Below are 23,213 nucleotides of genomic sequence, written 5' to 3' on the forward strand. Positions count from 1 at the left end.
ATAGGAATTTATTTTATAGTAAATTTATTTTCCTATATTTTTTAAGGAGTAATAGCAGAGATAAAGCTCGTGTTAATAGTCGTGATCGGCAAAATAATCAACAAAATAGAGAAAATGATAACTATAACAATAATCAAAAAAACAGTAACAGTAGTAGGAGATATGACCACAAAAGATACCGTAATATTATACAACGTAGTCGAGAATCTAGCAAAGATAGAAGTTATCGTGGTGGTAATCGAAACTTTGATGACCTACATCGACATAGGTATGTATATGCGAGGGACGTCCAGAAAGTAATATCCGTTTTAAAGTTACAACAATATAAATACATTTTAAAAAGTTTTCTTCATTTATAATTTTAGTATTATATAATACTTAGCTATTTTTCAATACAACCACCGCCTCTCCGTCACACACTTCCGCCACGAGTTCAGATAACTAATGTTTCACGTCCTTTAAATCAATGTTTCCTACAAGGTGTTTTATTCACCCAAAAGCTCTTTTAATTTCTCTCGTCTTTTTTTTAAATCGGAAGCTATTGTAATTTGACGGTATATTTCTTTTGGACGAACGTTTTCAGCATTCGAAAGGTGTAAAGGTATGACAGTCCATCATTGGCGTGATTTTCAATTCGCATCGCCATTTTAAACGTATGAAACAAAGACAGTACTAGTTATTTGAACACGAAATTTCATATGGAAATTTCATATGCCAGCATATGAATAAATCCTTCTATAAGCACATTCCATTGTTTTTTATAGCTTTCATACATAAACAAGTATTAAACAAGTTTTAAAAAGCATATATTTTGTGTTATCTAAGTTAGGAATTAAAATCATTATTTTATTAATACATGACTTTCAGAGCGTCCGATCGATATCTAGATGAAAATTGGAGAACAGGTAGAAAAATGTCAGTTTGTGATTCTGACGATGGTCGACAAACACCTAGTGTTTCTTCACATTCTGTCTCGTTAGCAAATACTTTGACAGTACAACAAACATCACCTACTGGATATACCAGTTCTCAACCACCGGGTGTTTTAGTGTTACCTGATACTAGCCAATCTCCGCCTAATCATCAAACTTCGAGGCAACAAGGAGTGCAACAACAAAGAACGTTATTTGATCCCAATAATCCTAATAAACCAATCGTTATTATCTCTCCTAGTAGTAGAGCAGCAGTACAAAGGTATAAATATATAAAAAAAGTTTTCTGTACTTCTTAATTTTTTATTAAGTTAATTAATTTCTTTATAATAGAGTTAATCGATTTATTAAATGTTTTATATTCAGAGAAAGTGAAACTACATCTCAAGGTTCAAGTATACCAGTGTTTCAATCCCATGGGGGTATTAGCTCTACTCATCATAACTTCCAGGGAACGCATTTGGATGGCGTGCCACCACCATACATGACAAATGACCAATTTGGAAATATAAGACCTTCATGGTATGATCCTTACTCCGATAGGTATGTAAAATCAATAAATATATTGCAAATAATGAATAAAAATAAGTATAATTATCCTAATAATAATTTATAATTCTTCGTTTGACAGTTTTCGAATAGCTAAAAATCCTTACTTACTCTTGGATATAGAACGTGCTGATTTAGAATTGCAGTGGATACTAAGTTCTGGTGGTTTTACATCAAATTGGGAGAGGGTTTTGTACATACGACACTTTCTACAAGAAAGTTTAAAAACTTTGCTCGAGACTGATATCAAATTTTGTCAAGCTGAGAACGTTGAACAACATTTTTGGAAAATACTTTTTTATAATATGATCGAAATGCTGCGAAAAGGCATGCCTAAAGAAAGTTCTGAAGGTCGAGAACATTATAAAAAAATTATGTTAAAAATTATCGACGATGGTACCGTATATTTAGAGAGTTTGTTGACTGTTCTTGAAACGAAATACGAATTTAAATTGGATACATTTCTTGCATCGTCGACTTTGCCTAAGGGTCTTGGGATCTTAGGTTTAGCCTTAGTAAGTGCGCAAAAAATATATCTATTTTTGGGTGATTTGGCGAGATATAGAGAACAGGCAAATGAAACAAACAATTATGGAAAGTCTCGGCAGTAAGTAGGAAATAGACACATTATTATTACGTCCTATAAAGATAACATAATTTTATGCAAAATTTTATTCTCTTTAAGGTGGTATTTGAAAGCACAACAACTTAATCCAAAGAATGGAAGGCCTTACAATCAGCTTGCATTACTAGCACATTATGCTGTACGTATTTTCACTTTGTGTACGATGAATGAAAAAAGAAATAAATAAAATTAAACAAATTAAATATGAATTTTGATTCTAGAGGCGAAAGTTGGATGCGGTGTATTATTATATGCGATCTCTTATGGCATCTAATCCTTTCCATTCTGCAAGGGAGAGTTTAATAGCACTTTTTGATGAAAACAGGAAGAAGGTAAGACAAACATTTAAGTACTTTCTTATATGTTTGTATTAATACTAACGTTAATAATATTTTGATTTTGTTTTGCTGCCAGTATCTACATTATGTAAGTAAATTTCGATACTTGGTGTGATATCTCTAAGTACCGGTTATCTTAACTAAAGCTTGAAGTAGTCCTCTTTATTTTCGAACCGTTTAATATACCTTTGTTTTATTTGCATTGGATTTTTCTTATAAATTTTCTTTGCGCATCATATGCCTCCTCGCACGCTTTCGACTATTAATAGTCCAATGTATAAAAGTCAATATTTTTCGCACAATCATAATTACCTGAAAGCAAATCATTCTATGCTTAAATATAACTGATAGCGTAATTAGTGATTTGAGACGGTAGTATTTACGGAGAATAGAAACATATAGTTTGAACATTTTTTGAGTATAGTCCGCTGCATTTTGCTGAATTATTTTTTTATAAATAAAAGCACCATTTCTGTTAGTTACTAGCACTATTTCGCACATGATACTAGCATGCATATTTTTTAAATAGGTGCAATCGAAAGATACAAACATTTAAAGAGCCTTTTACACTTTACACATATGATGCTTGTATCTTTCATTAGTATTTGAGAGAATTTAGGTGTAATAGGATAATTGATAGGACTCCTATAAAGACAATGAACTCTCATTTACGCTATGCCCTATGCTGTCCTTAATTTCATAACAAGCTACGTATAGGATTCAATTATAATGTATTCTAATAGTATGAATCGACGGAACGGAAACGGAAAGAGGAGAGAGAATGGAAAGAACGAGCCAGGATGAAAGAGAAAGAGGGAGCAAACAACATTGGTGGAGGACTAAGAAGAGAAATTTGGATTCATCCTGGTGGAAGACGAGTTCATCGTACAACTACTGCAGCCACTGCCAACGAAGCGAGATTATCTCATAGCGATTTAGAAGAATTGGCACAATTAAGCAGCGTTGAGGTAAAATGGCATAAACAAACTTACTTCTCTTTTTAATCGTAGAACACAATATCTATATCATAGAACACAATATATTACGTTTCAGTAGCATATTTTTAAATACATTTTTAGATATATATCTCTAAATATATCATGCCATTAAATCGTATTTTAATATAAATTGTGAATCTTGCATGTTTTAGGTAAATAAACGGTTCGTCACATCCTACCTTCACGTTCATGGAAAGCTGATCAATAAGATAGGGTGAGTGATTTATTGTTTATAATTCGTAATATTTATTATTTTTTAAATAATTTAAAAACCTATATGTATCTTCAAAAGTAAAAGACGCGAAATACATCTCGTTGATCATATACGAGATAATACTTCATACGATAAACTTTCGAATAGACGGACACTGAGGATATAAATATATTTAAAACAGAAAAGAGAAATTATCGCTGTTTCATCTCTGTTTAAACGCATAACCGGTAAGCTAATATAATTCGAAGAAACAACGTGTAACTTTTTGTCGTGTTTTTCACCGAAGTACGTTTTTGCATACTTGGTAACTGTTATGTTTTCTTCTATAAATACACGGTGGAGAGTTAACTGCGGGTTTGCTGCGTTTGTTCAGCATATTTCTGTGAAATGTTGGCTCGTTTAACCGACTATTGTACGTTTCGAAAGAAAGGATTTTAGAATTATATTTGAACTATTTCATTCTTTTTTCGTTGTTTTTATTCCATGAAATTTACGCGACATTACGTGTTTGAATTCATGTAAGAAAATATATGTACATCATGTGTTCTCGTTAGGCTATGATATTAACCCGTGTACCGTCGTTTGTTACGTGAACATAGTTTTAATGGCTCCCAGAAGAGCTATAACGAAGAGTTCCCGCTCAGCAAAGGGCTTACTGTGTATAACTTTGATCACCGTACGGTCCATTATTAATTGCACCGTAGAGATTCCAAGTTCCAATGCTGTCGATAAGTCGCTACTAATTTAGGGGAGTTACAGCGCAGATTAAAATTTAATATTTATGTTTTCAGAAATATTATTAAATGTTCTTTAAGTCTTTTAATTTTGTACATTCTGAATATTCCATTGTTGTGTTATTTTCTTCAAAAATTAAAGAATACGCTTTTGTGAAGGAATATTTAAAGAATAAGGCCAAGTGTTGTATTTTAGATTACTATCGATTTGGACTCTTTTATTCCAAGAAAATTTACAAAATATTTAAAGAAATATATGAATCAGTATTACATGGTGTCGAAACGTCCTAACAATACGCGTAGAAGAGCTTCCTCAGTCATAAAATTATTTGACTAGGTGATCATCTAACTGTCTCGAACGGTGCACATATTTAGCAGCATTAAGAGGTCTTTGACCGTGTTCTCGCTTTTATTTGTGGTCTTGTTTAGAGATTCTCGTCGTTTTCTCCTGCCTTTATTAGTCGTCTTGAAAAATGAGAAAAGCAGAAGCGTTCTGGATCCCCAAGTAACATTAACTATTGGCTAGTTATGCATAAAATGCTGACAGAAGAAAAGTAGCCTGTTTTATGGCAGTTAATATTAAATGAGCACCGTATGAAGTCGTGCCGTGCTCTTGAATTCATGGAATTGCATATTAGACGGTAATTCCATTGGTATGTGTAATTGTCGGGTTGTAACATCGAAAACTGATAATGGTATACCTTAAGGTATGCGTTAGTGGCAACGTATGAGAAATTTCTCATAGCGTATACGTGGTAAGCGTGGCTTTAAAACGAGACACGAAACATTGAAATGAAAAGTGAAAAAGTTGCCTCATTAAAATAGGTGCTCGAAACATGTTCGAGTAAAATTGGCCGTAAATGATAAGGTGTTAAACGATATAGTTATAAAGTTGTTGACTTGCGCGTGTTAAAAAAATATTCATGCAAGAAACCGTAAATATCTTCTTTCTTTAATTATACTTGTTTGCTGGTATTTTCAGTCAGAGATATAAATAGCTTCCTTTATATTGTATATAGATAGGTCGAAATTGATATAAAATACAAGCTGGAAATACCTTTTGAAGATGTGACATATCGTTAGAAATTTCATTAAGTTCAACAACTTATAATTAAAATCATTTAACTCTTATCATAGGCTCGTTTAACGATCCATCGTATTCGAACACACCCATTTCGTTATTCTCGCGAGGTTAACAAAAATCTGGTCCGCATTCGCCTGGCCGGTAATCAAGTTCTTGCGTGTCGCGCGCCTTGCTCACGCTTACAATTCGCATTAATTATTTACGTGCTCGCAATTCGAAGTACCGGTTTCCCAGGCGAAAAAGTGGCGTCCCTCGAAACCCTCCTCTTCTCTCCTGTCCGTTTACGTTTCTGTTTCACGGAGGCTACTGGGCGCGGTGGCCATAGCGGCCGCGGCGTTCCGTCCGCTCGTGAGATGGATCTCGCCTGTGCAGGTTTGCGGCGTTGAGATCACCGATCGACGCACGGCATTGTCACAAGCGCAGCAGTGAAACGCTTGGTCGTAATACATGCAATATGCTAGCAATCAATATTCATGGCTAAAAAGAAGGCTAACGAAGGAAATTCAGATCTAATTGACTTATAATATAATAAAACTACCGGTTTTCCCTTAATACAATCTTAAAGATAGGCATGTACACGTATTTTTGTTGTTGCCCGATATGATCGTATCTACAAATTTGTCTTTCCAACACGTCTTTCCGTAAATAAATTATCTTCCAAGTTCACTTGGGATCGAAAAGTTACAATAATCTAAGGTAATGGAAGTTGTCATCACTTTCATAAGCACGACTCTTAAAATAAAGCCAAGCATTTTTCGTTCATTCAAGTATTTTACGGATACCAGAGCAGGTTCTTCAGATATCCAAAATCTTTAAATTAAATTACGGAGTATCTTTCCTGTTCCTGAGCTATCTCGCTCTGTTTTATTGTCAGCTTTGAAAATTACTATATAAACTCTGCACGTTACAATCTTATATCTTTGGATATCTCATGAATAATAGTGCGAGTAAGCTTCTTTTAGTCGAATATTTCGTGGGTATCAGGGTATCCAGATATCTCAGTTACCCAAAATCATCGCTTTATATACCATGTTGTTGGCGATATTTTGTCCAACGATCTGAATTGTGGATCGACAGGTCGTCTCGTAGGCCGCAGGTAACTTGGAACTTTGTGGTTTGCGGGGCTGTTCGCCACGGGTGCCCAGACGCATTCTACAAAGTCACAGATGAAGAGGGACACGCTCGGCACAGTTCACCGGTAGCCGAGTTGATGGTGCGGTTGACTGGCTGTCCGACTGCCCGATATTTGCATCTCGTAAAACGCCGCACACCCTTCTCTGCACGGGCATATCGTGTAACGCGCAGGGCAACGAACGCCGATACGGTTCGATGGTACCACCGACGACCCAATACGCCGTTTGTTTCGCCTTTCTTTTTAAAAATCTTGTTATGTTCCCTATAAATTATCGTTTTGAAAGATTAGGTATGTTGGTAGATCGATTTTGGTTGACCGTCTTGCGAGTACATAAATTGTTTTATAAAGGCGTTTATTTGCTGTGTTTTAAATACTTTGTCGTCATCGCTTCTTCATTATCTTCTTTCTGTATTTGGTTAGCAGAATGTTTGAATAGTATTACATGTATTGAGAAAATAAGGAGACTATAATTGGTCTTGATTGTGTTTCTTTTCATAAATAAATAGTTTTATTCAGATATTTATTTGCTGAGTCGTAGGTAATTTCTTGTCATTCTTTCTTCGATTTCTTTTTTCTTCGTTCTCTCTTTCTCTTATTCGTTTGGTAAGATACTTGAGTGGGATTAAGAAGTTCAACAACCTACAACTTGTAATTTGTCAGTTCATTAATATCATTAATTGATAAATTATTGTGCAAGATGGCCTCGATTACGTAAACCGGTAAATCTTATTCAAAGTCGTGCGTCGTCCGTTGGTCATACCGTTCGAAAGAAAGTTAAAGAAAAAAAAGGCGGGTCGTCAAAAAATTTCATCGTGTAATATTCCGTGTAATAGAGAGCGAAACCGATACCAGGTTATTAAATGCAATATTCGAAGCTATCGCAGCTTCTCGTAACGTAATATTACGAGCTCTATAAGAGCGTCGTTGAATGTAATAAAGAGCGAGTAATCTGGAAATACCGACTCATTTTCTAGCAGTATGTATCGATAGCTGAATTCTTGCCACGGAAAGCTAACCATAGACGGAAGGTAACAAGATTCATTGATAAAATCAGCGACAAAAGTCCATAAAAGTAAAAGGAGATATACAATAAATTCCTCGGACGAAAAGATCCAGCAACAAAAAGAAAATGAACCATATAGTGCATGCTAATAATACTAATAGAGTCTCTCGAATCCTTCCTCGAGCATTTTGCGTGGAAAAGTTCTCCGTTCCCACGTGTGAAAAACGAGCCTCACAGGTTTCTATGCAAGTGATAGCGTCCGGTGCTGGGTTTGCTGTAGGGGCGCGGTCTGAAGGCGCTTACGATTACCAATCCATTGCGCGCATAATCGTAATGAAATGTATCCTTCCGATTCTTTCTTTTTTTTCTTTCTACCTTCGCTGCTCTTCTTTCTCTCGGTCTCTTCTCCTCCAGCCAGACATAATCCTCTTTCTTCGTTGTAAGTTAGTCCATCGAATGGAATACGGTCTTGTTCCTTGTGGAGTCTTTGCTTTCTCCGTTTCTCTTCGGGCTCCGTGATCTCTGGAACCCTGTCGAGCTCACTGTGTGCCGTGTGTGGTGGCCACGTACGCCGGCACGTAACTTCGTGTTTTCTTGCACGGCGGTAAAAATGTTAATTGACAATTGCGTGGCGCCACTGACCACCGCCCCACCTCTCTCCCAGGCTGTTGCATCTCTCTGTATTCTGTATATATCCAGTCGTGCCATCCTCCACCCGTTTCTACGCGTCTGTGTCTATATACTTACGCTCGTACACCCTCGTTCAAAATTCAAGACTAAGGGGAAAACCATAATAAACCATATTTCCACTTTTTATAAGCATATAAATTTTTGAACTCTGTTAGCTGTTAACTAATCCCATGATTGTCTCTTTATTTGGTTTTAGGTTTAAGTTAAGTAGCTTTTTTTGAATTTTTCAAAGATGCTAAACGTTATAAAGTTAGGTTTACAATAATAATGTACAATATTCATGCCGGTTATAAATATCGTTCTTACGAAAATTCATAGATTTGTCTCCATTTCGACTGTTTCATACCAAAATACAAACTATTTACTCTCTTTGTATACATCAAGTAACTTCGAAATCAGAAAACCAATAAAAATAGACTTATCGTCTTTTTTTCCTGTGATCTTCATTTATAAAGACATTTGCATCTTAGCTACTAAATAATAAAAGGGTCAGAAAATCAGAAAATTAACAAGTACGAATAAATGAATTTTGAGCATACAAAGTATTCGTACGACGAAATTCATAAATTTGTCAAAAAAGCAATGATTTAACTGACTTTGCGTTTTTAAAATTAAACACCCGCAGTCTAATGATTGAAAATTGTAAGTGCCTGCGTACTTTTGAATGGGGGTGTACCTATATAAGTGCATATATACATGAACACATCTGTGTGTCTGTGTATATCCTGTGTTTCGTAGTTGTAACGACCTTGCGGGTACCTTGCCGGTCGTTTAATTGTAGCGACGGGTAGGATGGAGCACGTCATACGTGATAGTCGTAAAATCGCTGTCGATATTCAGCGGCGGATCCGCTGCGCTGGCGCGATTTATGTCGTCCCTCGCGGTAAAAAGGTGTTCCCTTATAGTTCGCGCGGGGATTTATTCGCGCCGGACGGCCGGTTTCTTCGTGGAATTTATCGACGACCGGTCGTTTTGCTTCAGCTGGACACACGTCCAACCTTTCTGGAAAACCGTACGCGAATCGCTCCTTGGCTCAGCTTTGTTCTCGAGGTTAAAGGGGCTCGTGCGACGAGGGTGCTTCTTCTTTCTGATTATTTCTTTCTTTTTATGGATAGATTTCTTTGTGAGATCTTTCCAGGGAGACGATTGACGGACCGTTTTTATTTTAATTGGTTTGATATATCAAAGGTTCGGTTAGAGGGTTGGTTTCTTAATGGAGAGTGCATGTTTCTACATGTCTATATATTCATCGATAAAGCCACGATATTTCCTTCTGATAAGTGGTCTAAAGTTGTTTCGCACAACACTATATATATCCTCTTCTCGTTAGCAGTTTCGTTGAAGCATCACCTGATAGATTCCGCCATCGGTTGGGGGCGTGAGCCAGAAGTTTTCAATTTGGTGCTGCACGATTCTGTGCATAATTGGTTTGGCGGCGATCAGGAAGCGAAAAGGGGAAGAGATCGATGGGCGGAACGGCTGGATAGAGGACGTGCAGGGTGGAATGACGACAGTTCGGCTCCGTGGAATATACTTACGATCTATAATTGGAATTGCCTAGCGAACCGGTGCCATTGGTTAGGTGGTTGTTACCGCGCGATACGTGCGTGGCATAGATACACGCGTGTATGCCGTGCTTCTCTCTTTTATTTCTCTGTCTCTCCTCTCCTCTCGTAGACTAGAGAATAGGGTAGGGGAAAAGGCTTGCAGCCAGAGAGTCCCGAGGCTGTCTTACGGTGTGTTGCTATGTTGCGTTGTTGCTGCCTAGTGCCGTAATGGATTTGGCTCATTACCGGCCGAGCATCGTCCTGCACCTCACCTGTGTGTTATATGCCCTCAAGGACGGCTTCCATGCACCGCGCGCCCTTTCTCGAACTGTTTCCTCTCCGTGTCGAGATGTACGCGCCGCTCGTCATATCTCGCGGGCCGCATTTATCACGAGCCACGATGCGTCTCTATCTGCCGCGTTAGTACATTGAACCCTGCAAGAGTGAGCTAAAAGTGACGAAGTATGACGGAAAAATATATAGTTCGGGCCATAATCGTGAGCATAAAATCAGGAGTCAGGAGTCAAAGAGAAATATGGTCTGGGTATCGGGACAATGGAGTTAATAATACATAATATAAACTGGCACGGGAAGAAAAGTATCTAATTGGTAAGATCTTTATCGTAATGTTGAGTATACGAGTTCCCTATGGTCCAGGTTCAGTAGGTACCAAACGAGATTTAGTAGGTTTCTAATGACATGTCAAGTTTGGCCATGTTACCTTACGAGCGCGCTAATACTTACTCGCCAGGATGTACGTACATACTACCGAATAACTAAATGTTATTGATTGAAATCATTCTCCAATGACTCGTTTTCCACTCGTTCTATGGCGATCCTAAGCGATCGTCGACGTGCATAAAGACGCGATAATTAAATCTATAAATCGGTATCGTGAGAGGGAGAAGGGGGATGGAGGCAGGGTGGAGGCAGGGTGGAGGAGGGTTCGCCGTTTCATAACACTTGTAAAGTAAGAGCTGAGGCAGTAGCCTCTTTTATTTCACGAGCATGGGGCAGAAGTAAAGAGAAAGAGAGGCGAATGAGAAGCGCATGGGCGCAGGAAGGATAGAAGGGGAGGGAGAAAGAAGGAAGGAGGCAGAACAACGTCACGTATACAGATGCAGAAAGTTAAGTAGTATCAGTGTAAGATACGTTATAAGGCCTCGGCTGCCTAACACACATGGATCCTGATGGTCGTTTACCCGCAGCCCTCGAGTGACGACCCCGCCCGCTTCAAGGACACCCTTGGTCACCGCAGCCTCGGACCAGAACCCGACCATCTTCAACGACCGAGTGCACGTATGCATCGTGCCATGACTATCTGGATTCCTGTTGCCTGTCGATAGCCTCTGACAGACGTTTCGAGTTCTACGCTTGGCTGATGAACCTGTGACGAATCCTACCATGATTTTGATTCTGGCAATAGGTTTCTAATTAGATCTCTTCTTTTCTTCAACCTCGTTGTGTTTTTTCAAATCTGGTTGAACTTGAGGGTGGATTATAGGTTTGATTGATTTTGTCATTCTAGTACGGTATGGAAGTATAGGCTGATGGTGTTGTCGAGGGATGTTTGTTGGTTTGTACGATCGAGTAGACCTAATCGTATTTGTCTATCAATATAAAAATAATCATTATTCATAGGTATATGTGACCTTTTGTTCCAATCTTTTACTATAAATTTTATTAAACCATTAAAAATCTGTTTGTTTGTTGAAACAAGAGCGAGATTCAGACATAAAAATTTGAGGACGCAGCAGGTGTAAAAGGAAAAAGAAATATAAGCTCCAAATCGACTAACTAAGTGTCTAATTTATTATTCGAACAGATTCGCTAATGCAACAAATAATTCTGATAAATTTCCAAATCCTAATCCGTTTGGAAGATAAACGCGACAGTAGAATACTTTTCTCGGCAGCTTCTTATTCAAAACAAGATTCCTAGCTCCCAACCTTTCTGACAGAATCATCATCTGTTTCTTTCACCCAAGTAGGATACGCATTTTGATACATCATCCCTCCGCTTCTCGACTTCGTTCCCTCCATAATGGATGTCGATGCTGCTTACCCTCTTAGAACTGAATATTTGTCTCGTCCCAGGTAATTGAAAAGTCGCTTCTTTATCCAAGAATCCACTTAATCCGACCCCCTGGCTATTTTTAGGCCAAACGATATTTTGCCCCGTCCTCTTGCAAAATCTTTTCAATGTCTCTTATTTTTTGGCTACAAAAGTATAAGTTCCACTCAAAGGTTTCATATTCAAAAGTGTAAAAATTTATCACTGCGAATATTAACTGATTATAAATTTACATTTATGAATAAAGGCACACGTGATTTGATTTTGATTGATTTTGAGTTTGAAAAGGAGCGTCAAACGATATTTTTGTACGTGAACTTTCTTCGCTGTTTCGATGCCTAGGATCACGCTATAAATATCGTCCACCTTTTCAACATTCTATGCGTAGGACCATGGCACCATTAAATTTCATTGAAATCAGCGGTGACAATGTTTAAAATAACCCTACTTAACTCTGTAATCGAATTGAAGGTGTCTTTGTCGATAAAAGGCTGACTGCACTCTATCACTGGTTTTCGACGTAGTGGATAATGTGCTTGGTAGTAATAATGCCTGGTCTTAACTCTGATTTATGGCGGTCAATAAAGAGATCATCTATAATACCGCGAGCTGCTTATTAAGCCTTGGCTGCTGATGTGTTTACGAACTCTGTTTGCTCGTCCAGCCCTCCTAGTCTTCGGTTCTTCCTCGTTGAGATTTCCCAACTGGGTTTTACTTAGTATCAGTTTTCTGGTGCACGCACGCCACGGAGCCGACTCGCAGCCGTTGATTAGAGTCCGTAGCGATCGTTGCCCTGCAACAACACCTTTCCAGTGCATCCGTTCCAACCCTGTAATCTCGAGTTCTAGCTAAAATGGCATGGTCACGGGTGGCGCCTTCTCTTTGTTGCGTGCAGCTGTTGTTCATCGGCACGACGATGTTCGATGATCGTTTTCTCTTGTTTAGAATGGGATATTCTAATGTTCATAATACAGACGAGAACATTTAAAGGCCATATGGAAAAAACATGATAAATCCATTTTTCTTGATTTCGTGACTATTATGTTGTTTGGTGGTTGAAAGTCTTTGAATATGACATAGTTGAATTCTCTTAAGAATGGACAATAAACGTTGTTTTGTAAAAAAAAGTTATGTTAATTTAACTGAACTAATATTCTTAATATTTTTTAAACGTTCAAGAGGACGACAAAAATACTCTTGACAAAATCAATAGAAATTACAATAAATATTCTTGTATGTTCAACGGCATAAAATCATAGATACCTTCTACTTAGAAGGAGGTTTGTTTCACGGAATTGAAAGGCATCTCCTAAGGCTCCCCGTAAGGTGTAACAACGTGCACGATGTATCAATCATATAACAACCTCGATATTGGCGCCGTGGGCGATGGTAATAAGGCTTTAAGCTTGACACCTTATTACAGACCGCCTGGATCTTCTCGCGTTGATGTCGAGATTGATTTAGATGTAATACGTGTCATTCGAGATCCACTTCCTATTATTTCAAGTGCTTCGATTTTTTCACATTGAAATTGTGCTGTAATGGTCATGCTGAGACTAGCGGCATTTTGAAAACATCTCATTCTTTGATTTCCTTTTTTGTTCGAGTATTTCATAGTGTCGTTATTTGAAAATCTATATAGAATAGTTATTTATATAACAAAGAAATTATTTAAGCCTCAAATTTCGAGTTATTTAATAATTCTTTAGTTTCGTTTAAACTATTGTAGGGATACGAAGGAAAACACAATATGAAAAATATAATAAATATGAAAAAGAGATGTGAGAAATAGAAAAAAATGCAACAAAGGAGATCTTAAAAAGGTCTTTAGATCATGTATTAACATGTTTAACGAGAAAAATAAGGGAAGTAATAATTAAAACATTGTAATTGTTGCGATAGCACTACGATATCATATTTCTCACGGATTAATGAATGTTTTATTTAATTATAAACGCAGAAATTCATATTATTAGGATTCCTTTTACTTAAGCCAACTAACGAACGCATTAAATAATATAGCATCTTGTGAATATATATGAAACTTCCGATTACGAGTTTTCACTTTTTTCACATCCTTGGAAAAAATTTTTTAGCATGTACAGGATTGCTATCTTTTTCCACAAAACGACATCAATTTATCTCACGAGTAAAATTAAGGGGAAAGATGTCGTATATATATATAGGTTCAAAAATGCTTTATTAAAAAATTATAACAAGAATTCGAGATATCAAGTTTTCGTTTGATATAATATAAGGACCGTCCAGCGATATTTATTCGCGTTAGTTCCATTTCAGTGTTCGCTACTTTCTTATAAATACGGAACAGACAGATGTCATTGAAATGGAATTAACGCATGCAAATATCGCCGATCTGTTCTTACGTTATACACGAACGCTAGCTAATCCGCTGTTATTTCGAATTCTATGTTATAACTTTTTAACAAAGCATTTTCGAGCCAATATTTATGATATTTTTCCCTTAATTTTTATTCATAGAATAAATTGGCATCTTCTTGCAGAAAAAATAAGGACACTCGCACACAAATATATTTGGTACAATTTCTGATTTTTTGCGCTTCTAACTCATTTAACTTAAGAGACGTACAAAGTATAAATAGAAAGTGAGTACAATGAGCCACATATGGATCAGTAGACTGTGAACGTGTTAATAATTATGAATATAAAAAGGTATCAAGCTAGATGATCTCGATCTCGATCTGGTGTGATACATTGATGACGGTGACCGGGCTATTTAGATCTTGTAATCGAGATAATATCGGGTCGCATTATATATCTATCGCGGCAGTTCGATATTAATAGCCAATTAATCGTCACGTGTAATCACGTTACATCGATCCAATGGGCGTATAGAACGTGACGGTAGAATTGGAGAAAGTGAGGATAATTTGTTTGCGTTCGATGGCTGCTCGTGTTTCTTTCCTCTACGCGAGATAAACGCTTACATTATATTCTTTTTGGAAAACGAAGCTAAATCATTGGTGGATTATGCGTATGTCGTAGTCTCTTGATTTATCGATTTGATCTTGTGGAGGGTGGTTTGAGAAGATCCGAACGCGTGTTTCTTCGCGATGAGTTATCATTCAAATTGTAGGTTCCAGTGAGTCGTTTAAGCGGTAATCTCCTTTACTGGCTGATCTTGTCGTGTTCGAAAACGTAATGGAGGATTGGTTATAGCTACGTTTCTGTTAAGTGGTTCTCGTGTTATGAACTTTGCTTTTCATTAAACTTTTATGTGTTGTGCAACCTTGTTGCATAAATCATACCCTTTAATACGTGTAATTTCAGTTCGCTGTTTTATGCAGGTAAATTTACTACGGAATTATCGCATCGATATAAAGAGTTGACCGGTTGATTTTAAATGTTACAGTATTTCGTAATTTTTCGTATACTTTGTTGTGTTATTTCTATTTAACACAGCTTCATATATTAAAGTATTATTACGTAATAAAATTTATTGTTAAGGGCTGATATGCTGTAACACAATTGACGTTCGTAATTCCGAGCTCTTTTGCTCCTAATTTGTTACTTAAGAACCTCTTCACCCTTAGATTATTTAATTCTAAATTACGCTCAGACGAAGGCTTCTCTAAACTCATAATTTAAGTGGATACATCAACGAAACACATATTTAGTCGTAACGTACTGTGCTAAGCTTCCTAATAGATAATTTAAATTTATAGTCTGGTGATTCCATAAGAAGTCAGTAAGCGCTGCTTCAAGTCATTAATTTGCCATTAATTTCACACTTTGGTAAAATTTCACATACTGTTACTATAAATTAATCAAACTGTCTACCTGCTATCCGTATATGTTATTATATTTATGGACCGTATTACAAATACATATCCTCAAGTTATGAGACATAATAAAGAATCAATTTTGACAACATACCGCGTTTCATAACTGTATATAAATATATAATACGACATATAAAAATAGAAAATTGATAAATTTTATAATTGTGAAACGCAAAGTAGGCACAAATACAATTTCTTAACAGCATTTAAAAGAGTATTGCCAATAGAGTCTCGCATTGTTCCATTCGTCGTAATCAAGGTATCGTTGCTAGCATCTTTCTCTCGAAAGATTCGATTCAGTTTGTTAAGTATCAATGATGCAAGGTGGCTCGTTACAGCGAAGCATAAGGTCTCTCCGTGTGGGGCAACGCGCAGTAGCGTTGGCATCCTGACCTTAGCCTCTTACTTACACGACGACCTTACCGCGCCGAGGTGATTTCCTGATGTACGCCTTCCACTGACGTTACCAGTTACTTATTGAGAGAACTGGGCAATCGCGACGGGACCCAGCGATTTATGGCATTCTTCGAACGAGCATAAATTTGAAGGAACGCAACTGCGTGCCGCGACGCACGCGACGATAACCTCTGACCTCGGAAAAGTATTTTCTGGTTTTTCTGTAATTTGCTGATGATGACTATGAGTGGATACGTAGTTACTTGGGAAATATCGTTGTGTTAATGGAGGATAAAAGGACGCGTTGCCCGCTTCTGATAGTTAAGTGGAGACTTCAGTATTTCTAAAAATACGTTTTCGTTTTTTCTGTATTTTCTCGATGAAGAGTACGAATATAGCTGAAATTCCTTGAAAAATATCATTGCGTTAATGGGGTATAGAAGGCCACGTCTTTTTCTCTTGATAGCGAAGTGGAGGGTTAGGAATTTTTAAAACATATTTTTCTCTTTTCGGTATTTTCTTGATGAAGAGCATGAGAGTAGATATGTTGAAGTTACATGGGAATTATCGTTCTGTTAATGGAGGATAGAAGACTGTTTTCTGCTCTCCGATAAACGTAAGAAGTAAACGGGTGATCGAAATAGTTTTAAAGAAATTAGGATGTCATCGAGAACACAAATTACAGTGAAACAAACTTCACTTTCATCTCACAAATTATCATTATCTTTCATCACTTATTTCTGATTGTAATATTTTTTCCCTTCTACATCCCTTTACCTAAACCTGATCAAAACGAAAGCTAAGCTACAGATCTAATTTACATTTCAAATTCCTAGTCTCTCTTTTCCTCACTGTCCCAAATCCCAGTCAATAATCAAATCCTCTATGTACCACAACCATCCATTATCGTATTCGATCTTAACCTTCGAACCATACTTCCCACGAGAAACTTCCACTAACAAGAAAAAGAACACCGAGAAGAAGCAGACGAAGAAGAAGAAAAAGCTTCGTTCCAAATTCAAACGTTCAGGAAGAGAAAGAATATGACAGAGAGAAAGAGAGAGAGAGAGAGAGAGAGAGAGAGAGAGAGAGAGAGAGAGAGAGAGAGAGAGAGAGAGAGGAGCCATAATGGGAACAGGTATATAGCAGCACACGATCTCCGATCAGGTTTAAGAAAAATCGCGATCCCTCCGCTGCGCTGGGGAAGTTCGAGGATAATCCGTTAGCGCGATTATCCGGTGATCAAAAGCAGCGAAGTCGGTCTACGTCCTGCGATAGAAGGAAGTCCGTACTTACACTATCGCTCAAAAGTATTCAGATACTTGCGTGTGCGCTGACTTCGAAATTTATTGTCGTTCATGCGATTTCCCTGTGGTAAACAGATCTACAGAAGTAAATCATCTGTTTCTTAAGAACCGAACGTTAATTACGTTATCTCTAAAATGAAACTGAGAAATTTACGAAGAGTCGAGTTGATCATTTTCGTTTTTGGAAGGCTCCGTTACTATTTCCTTACTAATTTGTACATTTTGGTAAAATTCACATACTGCTGTTATAAATTTACCAAGGTGATCGAATACTTCTGAACGATAATGTACATGACGGGGAGGATAGATAAAGCCTTATGAAGAGCAAGGAGAAAAGAGTTATTCGTGAGACGTAGAGAAAGGGGCGATCGTAGAGGTGGAGGAAGACGAAGAAGCTGGAAACTTAATGCTCGTGGTACCGTGGCCACACCGTCGCTATATCGGCGAGGAATAGTTATGGTGCCCGGCCCACGCAATCCGTGGGTCATGGACCATGAGCTATGAAACACGCCGGAATACCCCGTTATGCGCTAAAGTGCAAACTTGTTAGTCATAGAGTTGCTTGGTGTCGATGGGACATTGGGGCCTTAGCTTGCTGCTCTCTCGACGCCGCGGCATCGACGCAACGAGCTCGTGCTCGAGGAACGTGCTCGTGTTGTAGGTGTAGTTGAGACTGCCCCTGGTACTCTCTCTTTCTTTCTCCTCTACCTCTTCGTCCGTTCTGCCGTGGTCTTTGTGCAAGTATTACCGTGGTTCTTTGCACTACGACACAGAAACTCCGACCGCATCTCCGTGACACGGCGACCGTGGGTCGTGGGGATGCCGTTATGCCCTAAAGTGCCATTCTCCCTCTTCCTCCAGCCTCTCTAATCCTCGTTCTCTATCTGTCGACTTTCCTGTTCCTTTCAGTCCCCACGCGCTCGAGGGTTCATCGGGTTCCCTCGTGATTCCGCGCACCGCGTGAGCTCATTGTGTGTTGCTAAGTGGAATCGCGAAGGCAGGCGCGGGCTTTTGGTAATACCGATGTCAGAGGTCGGGGCTTGAGGAATATGTAATGGTGGTTTCAATAGCTCGATTGGCAAGGGTGATTCGTAGATTGCGAATGTCTATGCAAATTCATATTTTTTCTTTTATAAATATCACATATGAAAGATGGAATTTAAATAAAGATTTATTCCAGTTTGTAGATATTCTAACGAGTACTTTACTTTCGATATTTTCTATATTTTTCCCTTGTGTTTCGAAAGTTTTGAATTTCAGGATTTCGAATATCCTATTCCTACTTAAACACGGCAAACTTGAAATATTTCAATGTATCTTGTAAAAAGAAAAAATGTAAAATAAACTTCTTCCACTTTCCTCCGGTTGAGTAAATCTCGGCGGGACTGGACGACTGTCCTCGTGTCAAGTAGCGGAAGAAGCTTATCGCATGGAGACGCGGCGCATAACAATTCGAGCAACAACCTGGTCGCTCTACCATAGCTCGTATCTCTTTGTCGAACTAATGGCGAATCACGGAGGTAGCGGAATGGCCGTGAGCGACAGTTTCACTGTCGTGAGAATAGTTCCTGTTCCATTGGTGGCGAAGGCGCCTCGAAACGGTCGTTGACGGTCTTGTTGACAGTCGGTCGGCGGCGCCGGGAACGTGAAAGCAGTGCGCGTTTATCGCGACCTACGTGGTTCACCGATAGTCATTCAATTTTTATTAAACCGTTGTTACCCAACCCTGTACGTATGCTAATCACGTTTTTAAAATATAAAGCTAATCGAGTATTGTACACTCGAAAATCCATCAGATTTCTAATCTTGACCAACTGCTATCAGCCGTTCGTTTTGCTATCATAATTTTAACGAAATGATTTTGTTAAACAAGTTTTTTTTCTAAATTAGCTCTCGAGGAATCGAGTCTCGAGAAAGGGTAGTTTCACCTCTTAAATTTGAATTACTACAGTTAAAAAAAGATACGCATCGTAATATTTAGGCTGTTTTTCGAGTCTACGATATTTCGTCCAAATTAAAGCCAGATTGTTCGCGTCCTTTTCTTTTAAGATCAGTCCAGGCTAGTGGAGAAACTCTTGTTCCTCGTGCAAAGTACGAGCCAGCAGCGGAATAATAAAGCTTTGCTAATGAACAGCCACCGGTACGCGGCATGAAGAATACCGTCCGGTGTTAATAATTACAGCGTGTTTACGCTGTTAACACGTGCGTATTCGAGCTGGCTGAAAACTCGAAGCAACAGAAGTCTCTGGCAGGATTTGCGTGCCAGAAGCGTCTGCCGGAGCCAGTCGAGTTGCCATACCGCGTAACATTATGTACCCCCGTGTAATTACAAACTGTGGATGTGCACGGCTGCGTGCCAGTTCGCAATTCTCTGGAAGGTTAGTTGAAAATCGAGTGGCGATCACCGACTCGGCGAGCAGAACGATCGAAGTTAACGAGTGAACGCGGCGATATCGTTGTTTCGATCTCGGGAAGTTGAATTTCAAATGCTCGTCAAGTATTAGGATATTTCGCAGTCGTTGATTTCAGTGATGAATTTCCTCGTATTTTTCGTCATTCTTCTTCTATTAAGTCATTTATTCCGATATTATGAAACTTCGATAGTAATAATTTCTATTAAGCTGAAAAGAATAAAGAAGCTTAAGTAGAGCGGCTTAAAGAAGCGGCATTTTATGGGGAGGGTGGTTTATACACTTATAGACGATTTAAAAGTGCAAAAATCTATAAGATGCTTGTAATATTAAAAAATGTACTCGATATCCAAAGTAAAGTATGTGTTATAATATTTAATACATAAAACAAATTTTTATTCAAGTTCTATTTCTTTTATTCTACTTTTTGTTATTCTATGCGATGAACGTACATAAGCAATATATTATGTTTAAAGCACGATTCAAGTTTTCAATATGACATCGTATCTTCAAATATATGTAAAAAAATAAATTAAAAATTGCAGTACTTCAAAATTAATAGAGATTTGTCTACTCTTTCTGTTCAAAATACACATTTTAAATTGAATATTACTACAAATTTCAAGTTTTATATTTATGGTGAATAGCCTTTTAGCCAAATTTTCAATATCTGGAGCTATCTTTTAAAGTATGTAAGTAACTTCCGTGGGTTAGTCTGTAAAGCTGATAGAATCGCGAAACTTCTACTTGTATGAGGTAATAGAATGAAGGTATCGTTTGATTCTCGTGTAAATGGTCAAGCGAAACGGTCGAAAGGATGTTCGAGTATCGAGAATCCGTTGAACGTTGAGATAAAGTTATTGCTATAAAATTTTCTAAGTGTGTAACTGGATCTCATATTGGATCTGTTACATGGATCCACAAAATGGCTTCAGGTCGAAATAAACAAGCTATTTGACGAAGTCTAGCATCATGAAATTGGAATTCTGTCTACGGAAGTGTAGGTTCTTAATAAAGAAGCGGGTTTTATGGCTGTTTCCAGGCAAGCTGAAGTCCATTCTGGATGGTTTCAGATACCTACCTGCTTGGTCTTGACCACAGAACACGTGTATACATATTTCTTTGCATTTGCAATCAATTCTGGTGGAATAGCATGGAATATCTAATACATTCCTATGATTCTTGCGACCTTTTAAATCTTTAACTAAATGTATTTAATTTTTGGTTGATTGAGAATTGTAGTAGGAGATATATTTATTGATCGTAAAATACTTCTCATAATGAAAACAGTAGTATGCTATCTTGATCATTTCGCACTAACTGGATAGAAATAATATCGTAACACAGATATCTGGGTACCTAAAATTAATTTTCCTGTGTAATAACAGATCTTAATCACTTTAACGATATGATGGATTAGCTATTCTCGTTGAGTGATTGGAAATTAGGGTTGCACTTAGTTATGTTGCTTTAAAACCTACAATAAGAGTTAAATTGCCTGGTTAATACTCAAGTTGAACGGACAATATTATTATAATTATCAGAGTAATGACGGTTTCATTATTCTTGAAATAATAACGAGATCGTTAACGGCTTGCTAACGAATAATAATGAATTGTTTGGTAATTATTATTGCTAGTGTAACGAACTGCATTCAAGTTAGCCTGGTTCAGATATTTCCCATGTATTAATCTTTAGCGGTCGTACATACGAGTATGTCATCTGTGACGTGACACTGTAACTTCTCCGCATCGAATGTATGTCTAAAAACTAAAAAACCTCAAGTTGCATTGAATTATGATAGGCCCATAGATGGTATGTATCGCGCAAATCATTGAAATGGCGGTGCAAATATTTTTTGAGGCGAAGAAAGATAACTACGTTTAACTTTGTAAAACATGTAACAAAAAACTATTCCTGCATACTGACAAGTGTTTCAAAAAATATTACATATTATATATCAAACATTGCGTAACATATATGAATAAACAATTAAACATGTAAGTTGTGATGGAGAAATATTAAAATAAGTGTTTCACGTGAAATAATGTTATTGCAACACTTCTCGCGCAAGCACCGAGTAAAGCGAGGACCTAACAACAAGTCATATGCTATTTTAATATAAATATATATAATTTGTAATATATCATTGTATAGAATGTAGAATTACAAATGAACGTCGCATTTTAAATATTTTGTATATTTTCGTGAATTATACGTATCCCGTATATTTTTATATCTTCAAATTTCCTACAAATGCATAAACATTTGCAATTTATTCATATAATATTTTTAGCGTTTTGAAGGTTAATAAAAGATTCTATCATTAAAAATCTGTTAATCTACAGCCTAACACCAAACATCACAGTATATTTTCCGCTCCGCCAACCGTCTAAAAGTTACAAGATTACCAATTAAAACGCGTAAATAAATCAGCCATTGGAGCGACTTAGTCGATCGCATCCCTACAGGGATGAATCTCCTGATCAGGCTAAAAGACGGCTTTACGTTACGAATTCTCTAGTTTGCGAGCCCAGGGGAGATCGAGATCGAGACGTTACTAGCGTAAATTCGCGATAAAGGTAGCACACGGTGCTGCGCGGCGCGGCACGGCGCCACGAAGGAGAGAACGAGGTTGTGGGAAAGATAGCACCTAGCTACGTGAGATCTCGTCGTTCCTTCGTGGCCGTGTTTACGAGAGGATACGGGCTGTTCAGTAGGTCTCACGGGAGCATCGCGACGATCCGCTTTATCATTCGAATTCACCGGAGCGAGATTAACGTTGGCTCGGAGGATCGTTCGCGTCGGTGTTAATTCGCTTCCTCTCGTTCTTCGCGTCCTTTCCTTTGATCCTCGTCAAAATCAACCGTATCTCGGTGATCTAGCGTTATTTCGTGTTTCGGAGATCCGTGTCTAGGTATTTTAATTCGACGATCTTGAGGTTTTTAATTACTCGCGAGATTAGTTTCACACCTCGTCTTTATCTCTTGGTTTGGTGGAAGGTTTGGTTCTCGGCGGAAGGAAGCCTTGCTTTGTTTACTTTATTCGCATATAGTAGAGTGTTTGCGTTATTAATTCTCAACGTACTTCCTGTAAGTAGCAAAATCTGGAGATAAGATAGAGGATATCAAAATTTTACTATTTTTTATGTTGAATAGATTTTTCAAAGTTTGATATAGCCTCTGCGTAATGATAATATTATTTCATTAAAAGAATATAATATTCTATTTTATTAAAAAAATTTATTTTTATACGACGCGACGTACGAAGAATAATGAAACTTCGACCTTCTCTATTTTTCTTAGAAATAGATATAGTTCATATGAAGAAAACTGGTAATGCAAACACTCTATAAT

At 37.7% G+C, this 23,213-nt stretch overlaps 1 protein-coding gene across 4 annotated transcripts in view; it reads left to right on the forward strand.

Annotated features, from left to right (window-relative positions):
• LOC139985682 (telomerase-binding protein EST1A) overlaps window positions 1-23,213 on the forward strand; it is a 138,939-nt gene that overhangs the window by 3,426 nt on the left and 112,300 nt on the right. For 3 of the 4 annotated variants that reach the window (XM_072000291.1, XM_072000292.1, XM_072000293.1), the window contains exons 9-16: window positions 47-268; window positions 868-1,194; window positions 1,299-1,475; window positions 1,564-2,088; window positions 2,167-2,245; window positions 2,328-2,438; window positions 3,188-3,412; window positions 3,595-3,656. In XM_072000291.1, coding sequence (XP_071856392.1) covers window positions 47-268; window positions 868-1,194; window positions 1,299-1,475; window positions 1,564-2,088; window positions 2,167-2,245; window positions 2,328-2,438; window positions 3,188-3,412; window positions 3,595-3,656 — 1,728 coding nt within the window. The remainder of the gene's footprint in view (window positions 1-46; window positions 269-867; window positions 1,195-1,298; window positions 1,476-1,563; window positions 2,089-2,166; window positions 2,246-2,327; window positions 2,439-3,187; window positions 3,413-3,594; window positions 3,657-23,213) is intronic. The other variant, XM_072000294.1, reaches the window with a different exon arrangement.

This window comes from Bombus fervidus, chromosome 3 (assembly GCF_041682495.2).
Source record: "Bombus fervidus isolate BK054 chromosome 3, iyBomFerv1, whole genome shotgun sequence".
NCBI lineage: Eukaryota > Metazoa > Arthropoda > Insecta > Hymenoptera > Apidae > Bombus > Bombus fervidus.